This window comes from Petromyzon marinus, chromosome 54 (assembly GCF_048934315.1).
Source record: "Petromyzon marinus isolate PM22_M1 ecotype Great Lakes invasive population chromosome 54, UKy_Petmar_22M1.pri1.0, whole genome shotgun sequence".
Taxonomy (NCBI): Eukaryota; Metazoa; Chordata; class Hyperoartia; order Petromyzontiformes; family Petromyzontidae; genus Petromyzon; species Petromyzon marinus.
This window is the reverse complement of record NC_133720.1, coordinates 2,850,545-2,862,973: the sequence shown is the minus strand read 5'-3', so window position 1 is coordinate 2,862,973 and position 12,429 is coordinate 2,850,545. Positions and strand designations below refer to the sequence as shown.

At 41.1% G+C, this 12,429-nt stretch overlaps 1 protein-coding gene across 1 annotated transcript in view; it reads right to left on the bottom strand.

Moving 5' to 3' along the window:
* Positions 1-980: 980 nt before the first annotated feature.
* Positions 981-12,429, bottom strand: part of LOC116954102 (leukocyte elastase inhibitor-like) — a 31,353-nt gene continuing 19,904 nt past the window's right edge. Inside the window, exons 5-6 of the mRNA XM_032974539.2 lie at positions 3,486-3,653; positions 981-2,567 (exon numbers count right to left, since the gene is read on the bottom strand). Of these exons, the coding sequence (XP_032830430.2) occupies positions 2,163-2,567; positions 3,486-3,653 (573 nt within the window). The 3' untranslated portion in view covers positions 981-2,162. The remainder of the gene's footprint in view (positions 2,568-3,485; positions 3,654-12,429) is intronic.

The following is a 12,429-nucleotide window of genomic DNA, read 5'->3' as shown; positions in this document are numbered from 1 at the left end:
GTACCGACATCTGGCAGAATTGTAGCAGCTAAACTGTACCGAGATCTGGTGGAATTGTGAGAACTAAATTATACCGAGATATGGTGGATTTCGGAATTGTGGGAACTAAATTGTACCAAGAACTTGTGAAATTGTGGTAACTAAATTGTACCGAGATCTGGTGGAATTGTGGGAACTGAATTGTACTGATATCTGGTGGAATTGTAGCAGCTAAACTGTACCGAGATCTGGTGTAATTGTGGGAACTGAATTGTAAGATCTAATAAAATTGTGGGAAATGAATTGTACCAAGATCTGGTGGAATTGTGGGAACTGAATTGTACCGACATCTGGTGTAATTGTGGCAACTGAATTGTACTGACATCTGGTGTAATTGTAGCAACTAAACTATACCGAGATCTGGTGCAATTGTGGGAACTAAATTGTAAGATCTGGTGGAATTGTGGGAAATAAATTGTACTGAGATCTGGTGGAATTGGGGGAACTGAATTGTACCGACATCTGATGCAACTGTGGCAACTGAATTGTACTGACATCTGGTGTAATTGTGGCAACTAAATTGTACCGAGATCTGGTGTAATTGTGGGAACTAAATTGTACCGACATCTGGTGGAATTGTGGCAACTGAATTGTACCGACATCTGGTGGAATTGTGGGAACTAAATTGTAAGATCTGGTGGAATTGTGGGAAATTAATTGTACCAAGATCTGGTGGAATCGAGATCTGGTGGAATTGTGGGAACTAAATTGTACCGAGATCTGGTGGATTTCGGAATTGTGGGAACTGAATTGTACCGAGATCTGGTGGAAGTGTGCTGGTGCTCTCGGACAGTACAGTTCACGGTTTTGATATACCTAAGCTGGTCGAGAAATCTGTGTTGAGTTTAGTCTTTGTAAAAGGTGTACACTGTGCTTAAAATCTTAAATCCAACATTTTTTTTCCATTGACATTTCATCATTGCCAATTAGAACACTTCGGGCAAATTACTGAATATTTTATTTTCATAATGAAACCAGACAGCGTGATATATATTTGTTCAAAGCTTCAAAAATATCAACACCTATCATTGGCCAATTAAATCACAATCTCTATTTCATTACAGCGCAATACATTTGTCAGTAAATTCACGATGCAGAGAGGCCTTCCCTTCTGCTCACGACGTTTTAAAGCAACAATTACAAATAAATTGCGTAGGACACTGCTGTCGGGTTTTTTCACGGAAGCTGCGTAGCTCTCCAATGCGTTCTCGCGCCGTGCTGCGCGTTGTTCGGTAACGACGTCCGACGTTTCACTCCACCAAGCAAAACCCAATAACAAATCGGAGAGCTACATTAATTACACAGATTCGGATTTTTTTTCAGGCACAAAAAATAACAGGAAATTATTAAGGCAGTCGGCTTTCACATGCACGAGCGGATTTATTTACCTGTCCTTTTGAATAGGCATGTAAAAAAGCACAGGTTGCATCGATTTACCCACCAACATGTGATTATTGCGCTCACAATGCTTTGAAATTTTGCGTCTGCAATTCGGTCGTGTTAAAATTATGGGCACTCCCACCTCTTCCAAGGCGTCTTGGGTAGTGAGGAATAGTCGGCAATACATCCTCTAAAGGGGTTTCTTTATAGCTCCCTCTAATGTAGGTCCTTTTTTACCGCATTGGCACAAATAAGCAATCGTAACAAGCGGGGCTGCACTTTCACCATTTCCTGCCATGCTGTTTACATCTAGGAGTTATCGAGAGATCAAAACCGTAGTCACAAGATCAAACATTCAAACGAGATGGTCAATGAGCCGGAGAGAGTCGAATATCAACTTGTACACCCCCCCAAATCATGACGACTGCCAAATGTCTGGGGGGACAGTGAAGTGTCACATTGCTGATACCTATGTAATTCGGGATGTTTCCCAATTACATAGATCACCTGATGCCACATGACAATTTCTGATGGGCAAAGAAGTTACCTAAATTGTGATGCAACTTTCTCCAGCGTCATCATTTTTCTGATCAATTCAAAACACCCATCAATTTGGATCATTCAACATTTCGTTTCTGGGCCTGATTTGCAGATTTCTCCAGGGGGGCGGGGGGGGAGAACAGGGTATAAATCCTTAAAATCAGGAACTCATCCCCCACCGTGCATCAATGACGAACGCAATTTCACGGGGACGCAAAGCGACCCAGGAAGAGCACACTGCCACTGCTGTTCTCGCGGATGAAGAAAATGAACGGGTGATCCGCGCGGACGACGGGGCCCATCCTGGCGCAGCGCATCATCACGATCGCCGCGGTGGCCGCCGCGGCCTCCGTGCCCTCCTCGTTGACCTCCACGAAGGCCTTGTGGGCTACATGCGACACGTAAAGGTCCCGCGCCCCGTTGATGCCCGAGAAGTCGGCCTCCCCCTGCGTGAAGACCGAGGCCATGCCCAGGCGCTGCAGGTGCTCGTTGAGCGTGTAGGACTTCTCGAGGCGGAAGCGCGGCAGGTGCAGCTCCACCTCCAGCTTGCTCATGTTCTCGGGCGAGGTCCACTGCCTCAGGGATTTGAGGGTCAGCGCCGACTCCAGCTGGAGAGACACGACGACAGCAGCAGCAGCAGCGACGTGTGTGAACACAACGTCGCCAAAGTCGCCGTCACGTACACGCCACCACGTATTCTCCTTTCTTTAGGACAGTTTTTTTCATGTTTAGTTCCCCCGCACCTCCTATTGGCACTTTTGGCTATGTACAGTGCGAAAGTAGTTCAACATATATACATACCATCATTATCATCAGCATCAACACTAGTGCGAAAGTAGTTCAACATATATAGATACCATCATTATCATCAGCATCAACACTGTCCAGGTCGTTAACGTCATGGTGATTACCACCACCGTCATCATTAGTGTAATCACTATCATCAGTACCCGTTATCAATATCTACTACGTCCTCATTGGAGCTCACTAGAGCTCCCTCCAGCGGTGGCCCCTTCTCCAGTAGTGGTGTGAGTGAGCAATTGTAGGGCTGCGCCCAGTGCCGGATTAAGCTAGTGCGGGGCCTGTAGAATATGTTATAAAAGGGCCCTAAATATTTAAAAAAACTAATATTAAAACACATTTTTTTACTTGCATAGTAAAGTAATTGTATTTGTTCATTTGCTATACAGCAAGATAATACGACAAATCGCGAAGCTTAAACACCCAGTCGTTCATACAAAATTGTAGGCAGTATAGTACTGTAGTAATAGAGCAAGTACAGAATCACTGAACCGGAATTGATAGCTTGAAAGCGTTTAGCGCGGGGCCCTTGAAATTGCGGGGCCCAGGGCATGTGTGGCTACTTTTGCTACTAGGATAATCCGGCCACAGGCTGCGCCTTACCAGGCCCGCTTTCTACGAACAACCAAAACATCCCGATGCAGGAAAATTGTGAACGTGTCTTCGCAGCTCCGCGAGGTGGCTTGTGTTTTTTTACCCCCATGAACACGCCACATCTCCAGTACCTTCTCAAGTCCAGTTGTCTCATCCTCGATGGCCAGAGGCACCAGGATCACCATGCTCAGTTTATGTCCCTCGTAGGGCAACTCGACAATGTTGACGTTCAACTCTTCCACGTGAGAAAAATTATACTTGGCCTTTTTGTACATCATCTTCACGGGCTTTTTCTCATTCTAAAAGGAAAAAAAAAGAAACAATTGCCATAAGAGTTGCACGCGAATCGTGCGTCGTTATTTTTTTTTTTGGTCGTTGTAAATTCATACCAGAGCTGAACCGGTGTGACAATTAAGTTCGTTAAAATTGTAATCGACTCCCATTTTTTCGTGGTCGTTTACTCAAGAGTACCTTTGAAACTGGTGACCGCCTCGACATCATGCCTCGCGAATGCAGGAAACCCTCCCACCCCCCAAACAACAAGCCACGCCCGACGATTATGTCATCAAAGGCTGCCCTCCACCTCCCGTCCAGTGGCACACGTGGGAAAACAGCGGCGAGGCATTCGTCTTCACATTGTTCTCTCGTTATCCCATTAGTTAAGAAGTAGAAATGACAAATCGGCAGACTAATTGTTTTAATGACTTAAATACGTGTAAGCCAGCTGTAATTAATATACACAGAGGATGGCAACAAGCCCCCTATTTAATGTTATAACTGTTTGGCAGTTGGCCAGGTAGCTCAAGAGTGGTAAAGGGTCCAGAACCAGCATCGCCGGGAACCTGGCGGAATAATAAGAGGTTCCTCAAGTGTCGAATTTAGTTTGCCACTTAATATGGCTAAATACCATCTCTGACAAAACTGTATGAATCTTTGTCTGTCGGACATTACGCAGAATTAGGATTTGGGGGGGGGGGGGGCAAAAAGACCAAGCTGCTCATAATCATCTGAAATGTTCCCACCACTGCGATGAGCCAAAGTAGTTACAGAGCTTAACTAGTTGGACCTATCACAGTGGGTGGGGGGGGGGGAGGCGATGTGTTTTTTTACATTGCATCGATCATAATAATCATCTGCCGTGGTCAATCCACTGCTGGATACACGGCCTCTCTGAGAGATGCCACCATCTCTACTGTGGTTCAGTATTGCAACAATCCACGCAGCAGCTGCCCACGTGCCGATGTCGGAGCCTCCCGTTTCCTCGGTGTACGCTCTCTCGGGCATTCAATCATTTAAATTCGTCAACGCAATTTACCCGGATAATTCCCTTGAAGGTTGGAAGCATCGCGTTTGCAAGTATATCCAGGTTGTCAAGTGACACGTTCACACGTGTAGAAAATTACTCAGTGGTTAACCGTGCAAGCATCGGCCGTGTCTCGCCGCGGTTCGAGTCAATTGGGACCGCAGGCTGGGGTGTGGCTGTGCAGGTGGTGACGCACGGTGGTTTAAGCTGCAGTGGTTCTCAACCGGGGATACGCGGACCCCTGGGGGGTACGTGGGGTGATTTGTAAATGCGTGAAATTCTATTATGCATATTGAGTCATTGGTGAATGATCATGTTCGACTCTGCTAATATGAAATAGCGATTACAATTTTAATCCATATGGTAAGCTAGGATATAAAAAAAATAACTTTTAAACTCATTTATCGTATTCATAATAAAGGTTTTTGGGTTAGATCGCGTTTATTTATAAATGTGTCGTAACCCTCCACCACCCGACACGGCCAATCAGCAAAGAAAAGTGTCACGTTGACAAAAGACAAATAATTCACTACTTCAGCCCACCGGTGTGTTGAAGAGTTAATCCACATTTACAGTTTGAGTACGACGTTTCGCTGGTAAATACTTCCAGCATCATCGGGCAATTCGCCAGAATGGTAAAGCCCTCGCTTGCTCCCGGTTTTATATAGAGCAGAAGAGTGACGTCATCACTTAACTCATCAGGTGCAGTGATTAGAGGCGGAGGGGGGGGTAATGTAATTATATAATCGATTAGTAATCAGTCATTGGTTATGATTAGTAATGAGTTGTAGATTAGTAATTCTTTAAATCAAAATGTAATGTGTATTATTTAATAATACGCTTCCAGGCCGCACTGAGCCGGTAGCTGTCAGAGCGATTAAAGTTATTCTTGTTCCTCTCAATTTCAATGGATTCTCTAATTAGTCTTTGCCAGTAATAATTAGTTTTACACACCACTGCAACATTGTCAAAATCAATTGAGTGTCCTTGTTGACAAGCATGTTCTGCCACTGCCGACAGTTGTGTTTGAGATAATTTAATATTTCTCTGATGTTCTTTTAGTCTTACACTGATGTTACGTCCCGTCTGCCCAATGTAGCAGCTGCCACATGAACAATTAATCCGATATACACCTTCTGTTGATAGTTTAGGTAATGCGTCTTTAGTGCAAGATACTAGTTTTTGAATTTTGTGTACTGTACCAAATCTTACTGTAATGTTTTGCTTTTGCAAAACGCGGGCTAATTTGTCAGTTACTCCTGAGATATATGGAATTTTTATTGTTTTAACAATCTGGTCGCTTTCAGTAGTATTGCTTTGCGATCGTGATTTGGCATTCAGTGCTCTGTTAATTTGAGCATTATTGTAGCCATTCTGTCGTAGTGCGTCTTTAACGTGTTTAATCTCTCTCACTAGACTCTCACCATCTGACACTGTTTTCGCCCGATGCACGAGCGTCTTAATAAGAGAGGATTTTTGAGCTGGATGATGATGTGATTCTGCATTCAGATAGGCATCAGTGTGCGTTTGCTTTCTGTAAACGCTGTGTGTTATTTTACCGTTTAGGCCATGTCCAAGCAAAATATCTAGGAATGGGAGTGTATTATTCACCTCCATTTCCATGGTGAACTGGATGGCCGGGTTTTGTGCATTGAGATGATTTAGAAAATCATTAAGTTTATCTTTACCATGTGGCCAGACAACCAAAGTGTCATCCACATACCTAAACCAAAAGGATGGTTTTAATGTGCTCGAGGCAAGTGCTCTTGTTTCAAAGTTTTCCATGTACAAATTTGCTATAGCAGGGGATAAAGGAGAACCCATTGCTGCTCCTTCCTTTTGTTTAAAGAAATCCCCTCTCCATAAGAAGTAAGTGTTATTTAAGCAATGGCCAGCAAGTTTCGGAATATCTTTTTGTAAACCGGTATTCTTTACTAGTGTATCAAGTAATTTAAGCGATTCGTCCACTGGAACCTTAGTGAATAGAGAAATCACATCAAAGCTTACCAGAATATCATCAGGAGTAATTTTAATATCTTTAATCACATTCACAAGATGTTCTGAATTTTTTTTATGAATGAAGATGTCTTACCGATGTAGGGCTGTATTTGTTTGGTTATATATTTTGCTAATTGATATGTGGCAGAGCCAATTGTACTGACTATGGGTCGTAATGGGATGCCGATTTTATGAATCTTTGGTAGCCCATAGAGTCTAGGTGGTTTTGAGGCCCTTGGCTTAATTAGGTATTGCTCATTTTTAGGGATTAATGAATTTGCAATTATTGCAGTGGTCTTACGTTCTAAAGTATTAGTTGGATCTCGTTTAATTTTAATGTAGGTACTTTCCTCTAGTAAATTTCTAATTTTATTATCATAATCGGCTCGTGACATCAGTACAGTAGTGCGGCCTTTATCAGCTGCTAGGATTTGGATATCCTTATTTACACGCAGCTCTCTTAAGGCTTTTGCCTCGTTAGAGCTAATATTTACTTTTGGAACTTTGCTATTCTCAATTATTTTAGCAACCTCATGTCTAGTCATCTCTGCCTCATTATGTGGAAGGAGTCTAACTGCTGATTCTACCTCAGCAATTATCTCATCCACTGGAATTGTGCGTGGGGTAACGGCAAAGTTAAGGCCTTTAGAAAGGATAGAGACCATGTCACCGGTTAATACAGTGTTGGTCAAGTTCAGTACAGTTTTGTTTTTACATTTTTGGTTTTCAGTAGGGATTTGTTTATTATGTAGTCTAGAAAATTTATTAATTTGGTTAGTTTTTGTTAGTTTAAACACATTATCAGCCGATTGTTGTGTTATGTTATCGATTATATTCCAATAATGCATAGATACACTATTGCTTATATCTAAGTGTAACTGCTTTAGCGATTCCGAAATGTAAGATAATTCACTCCTATTGTGCTGTATTCTCTCTATTAATAATAATTCGCTAGCTTTGTGTAGTATTTGGTTAGCTTTAGAAGACTTTATGTGATGTGTTATTTTAACTGCGTTTGGTGTTACCTTTGAATCTCTGCACCTTTTGAGGAACGCCAGTGAAGATATCAATTTCATCCGCTTAATGCGAAGCTTCTCCAATTTTCTGGTTTTAAGAAAAGTATCCTCCCCATAGAGGTTAGTCAGTTTAACACGTAGGCTTTCGCGACCAATATTATTCATAATAAAGGTTTTTGGGTTAGATCGCGTTTATTTATAAATGTGTCGTAACCCTCCACCACCCGACACGGCCAATCAGCAAAGAAAAGTGTCACGTTGACAAAAGACAAATAATTCACTACTTCAGCCCACCGGTGTGTTGAAGAGTTAATCCACATTTACAGTTTGAGTACGACGTTTCGCTGGTAAATACTTCCAGCATCATCGGGCAATTCGCCAGAATGGTAAAGCCCTCGCTTGCTCCCGGTTTTATATAGAGCAGAAGAGTGACGTCATCACTTAACTCATCAGGTGCAGTGATTAGAGGCGGAGGGGGGGGTAATGTAATTATATAATCGATTAGTAATCAGTCATTGGTTATGATTAGTAATGAGTTGTAGATTAGTAATTCTTTAAATCAAAATGTAATGTGTATTATTTAATAATACGCTTCCAGGCCGCACTGAGCCGGTAGCTGTCAGAGCGATTAAAGTTATTCTTGTTCCTCTCAATTTCAATGGATTCTCTAATTAGTCTTTGCCAGTAATAATTAGTTTTACACACCACTGCAACATTGTCAAAATCAATTGAGTGTCCTTGTTGACAAGCATGTTCTGCCACTGCCGACAGTTGTGTTTGAGATAATTTAATATTTCTCTGATGTTCTTTTAGTCTTACACTGATGTTACGTCCCGTCTGCCCAATGTAGCAGCTGCCACATGAACAATTAATCCGATATACACCTTCTGTTGATAGTTTAGGTAATGCGTCTTTAGTGCAAGATACTAGTTTTTGAATTTTGTGTACTGTACCAAATCTTACTGTAATGTTTTGCTTTTGCAAAACGCGGGCTAATTTGTCAGTTACTCCTGAGATATATGGAATTTTTATTGTTTTAACAATCTGGTCGCTTTCAGTAGTATTGCTTTGCGATCGTGATTTGGCATTCAGTGCTCTGTTAATTTGAGCATTATTGTAGCCATTCTGTCGTAGTGCGTCTTTAACGTGTTTAATCTCTCTCACTAGACTCTCACCATCTGACACTGTTTTCGCCCGATGCACGAGCGTCTTAATAAGAGAGGATTTTTGAGCTGGATGATGATGTGATTCTGCATTCAGATAGGCATCAGTGTGCGTTTGCTTTCTGTAAACGCTGTGTGTTATTTTACCGTTTAGGCCATGTCCAAGCAAAATATCTAGGAATGGGAGTGTATTATTCACCTCCATTTCCATGGTGAACTGGATGGCCGGGTTTTGTGCATTGAGATGATTTAGAAAATCATTAAGTTTATCTTTACCATGTGGCCAGACAACCAAAGTGTCATCCACATACCTAAACCAAAAGGATGGTTTTAATGTGCTCGAGGCAAGTGCTCTTGTTTCAAAGTTTTCCATGTACAAATTTGCTATAGCAGGGGATAAAGGAGAACCCATTGCTGCTCCTTCCTTTTGTTTAAAGAAATCCCCTCTCCATAAGAAGTAAGTGTTATCCCCTGCTATAGCAAATTTGTACATGGAAAACTTTGAAACAAGAGCACTTGCCTCGAGCACATTAAAACCATCCTTTTGGTTTAGGTATGTGGATGACACTTTGGTTGTCTGGCCACATGGTAAAGATAAACTTAATGATTTTCTAAATCATCTCAATGCACAAAACCCGGCCATCCAGTTCACCATGGAAATGGAGGTGAATAATACACTCCCATTCCTAGATATTTTGCTTGGACATGGCCTAAACGGTAAAATAACACACAGCGTTTACAGAAAGCAAACGCACACTGATGCCTATCTGAATGCAGAATCACATCATCATCCAGCTCAAAAATCCTCTCTTATTAAGACGCTCGTGCATCGGGCGAAAACAGTGTCAGATGGTGAGAGTCTAGTGAGAGAGATTAAACACGTTAAAGACGCACTACGACAGAATGGCTACAATAATGCTCAAATTAACAGAGCACTGAATGCCAAATCACGATCGCAAAGCAATACTACTGAAAGCGACCAGATTGTTAAAACAATAAAAATTCCATATATCTCAGGAGTAACTGACAAATTAGCCCGCGTTTTGCAAAAGCAAAACATTACAGTAAGATTTGGTACAGTACACAAAATTCAAAAACTAGTATCTTGCACTAAAGACGCATTACCTAAACTATCAACAGAAGGTGTATATCGGATTAATTGTTCATGTGGCAGCTGCTACATTGGGCAGACGGGACGTAACATCAGTGTAAGACTAAAAGAACATCAGAGAAATATTAAATTATCTCAAACACAACTGTCGGCAGTGGCAGAACATGCTTGTCAACAAGGACACTCAATTGATTTTGACAATGTTGCAGTGGTGTGTAAAACTAATTATTACTGGCAAAGACTAATTAGAGAATCCATTGAAATTGAGAGGAACAAGAATAACTTTAATCGCTCTGACAGCTACCGGCTCAGTGCGGCCTGGAAGCGTATTATTAAATAATACACATTACATTTTGATTTAAAGAATTACTAATCTACAACTCATTACTAATCATAACCAATGACTGATTACTAATCGATTATATAATTACATTACCCCCCCCTCCGCCTCTAATCACTGCACCTGATGAGTTAAGTGATGACGTCACTCTTCTGCTCTATATAAAACCGGGAGCAAGCGAGGGCTTTACCATTCTGGCGAATTGCCCGATGATGCTGGAAGTATTTACCAGCGAAACGTCGTACTCAAACTGTAAATGTGGATTAACTCTTCAACACACCGGTGGGCTGAAGTAGTGAATTATTTGTCTTTTGTCAACGTGACACTTTTCTTTGCTGATTGGCCGTGTCGGGTGGTGGAGGGTTACGACACATTTATAAATAAACGCGATCTAACCCAAAAACCTTTATTATGAATAATATTGGTCGCGAAAGCCTACGTGTTAAACTGACTAACCTCTATGGGGAGGATACTTTTCTTAAAACCAGAAAATTGGAGAAGCTTCGCATTAAGCGGATGAAATTGATATCTTCACTGGCGTTCCTCAAAAGGTGCAGAGATTCAAAGGTAACACCAAACGCAGTTAAAATAACACATCACATAAAGTCTTCTAAAGCTAACCAAATACTACACAAAGCTAGCGAATTATTATTAATAGAGAGAATACAGCACAATAGGAGTGAATTATCTTACATTTCGGAATCGCTAAAGCAGTTACACTTAGATATAAGCAATAGTGTATCTATGCATTATTGGAATATAATCGATAACATAACACAACAATCGGCTGATAATGTGTTTAAACTAACAAAAACTAACCAAATTAATAAATTTTCTAGACTACATAATAAACAAATCCCTACTGAAAACCAAAAATGTAAAAACAAAACTGTACTGAACTTGACCAACACTGTATTAACCGGTGACATGGTCTCTATCCTTTCTAAAGGCCTTAACTTTGCCGTTACCCCACGCACAATTCCAGTGGATGAGATAATTGCTGAGGTAGAATCAGCAGTTAGACTCCTTCCACATAATGAGGCAGAGATGACTAGACATGAGGTTGCTAAAATAATTGAGAATAGCAAAGTTCCAAAAGTAAATATTAGCTCTAACGAGGCAAAAGCCTTAAGAGAGCTGCGTGTAAATAAGGATATCCAAATCCTAGCAGCTGATAAAGGCCGCACTACTGTACTGATGTCACGAGCCGATTATGATAATAAAATTAGAAATTTACTAGAGGAAAGTACCTACATTAAAATTAAACGAGATCCAACTAATACTTTAGAACGTAAGACCACTGCAATAATTGCAAATTCATTAATCCCTAAAAATGAGCAATACCTAATTAAGCCAAGGGCCTCAAAACCACCTAGACTCTATGGGCTACCAAAGATTCATAAAATCGGCATCCCATTACGACCCATAGTCAGTACAATTGGCTCTGCCACATATCAATTAGCAAAATATATAACCAAACAAATACAGCCCTACATCGGTAAGACATCTTCATTCATAAAAAATTCAGAACATCTTGTGAATGTGATTAAAGATATTAAAATTACTCCTGATGATATTCTGGTAAGCTTTGATGTGATTTCTCTATTCACTAAGGTTCCAGTGGACGAATCGCTTAAATTACTTGATACACTAGTAAAGAATACCGGTTTACAAAAAGATATTCCGAAACTTGCTGGCCATTGCTTAAATAACACTTACTTCTTATGGAGAGGGGATTTCTTTAAACAAAAGGAAGGAGCAGCAATGGGTTCTCCTTTATCCCCTGCTATAGCAAATTTGTACATGGAAAACTTTGAAACAAGAGCACTTGCCTCGAGCACATTAAAACCATCCTTTTGGTTTAGGTATGTGGATGACACTTTGGTTGTCTGGCCACATGGTAAAGATAAACTTAATGATTTTCTAAATCATCTCAATGCACAAAACCCGGCCATCCAGTTCACCATGGAAATGGAGGTGAATAATACACTCCCATTCCTAGATATTTTGCTTGGACATGGCCTAAACGGTAAAATAACACACAGCGTTTACAGAAAGCAAACGCACACTGATGCCTATCTGAATGCAGAATCACATCATCATCCAGCTCAAAAATCCTCTCTTATTAAGACGCTCGTGCATCG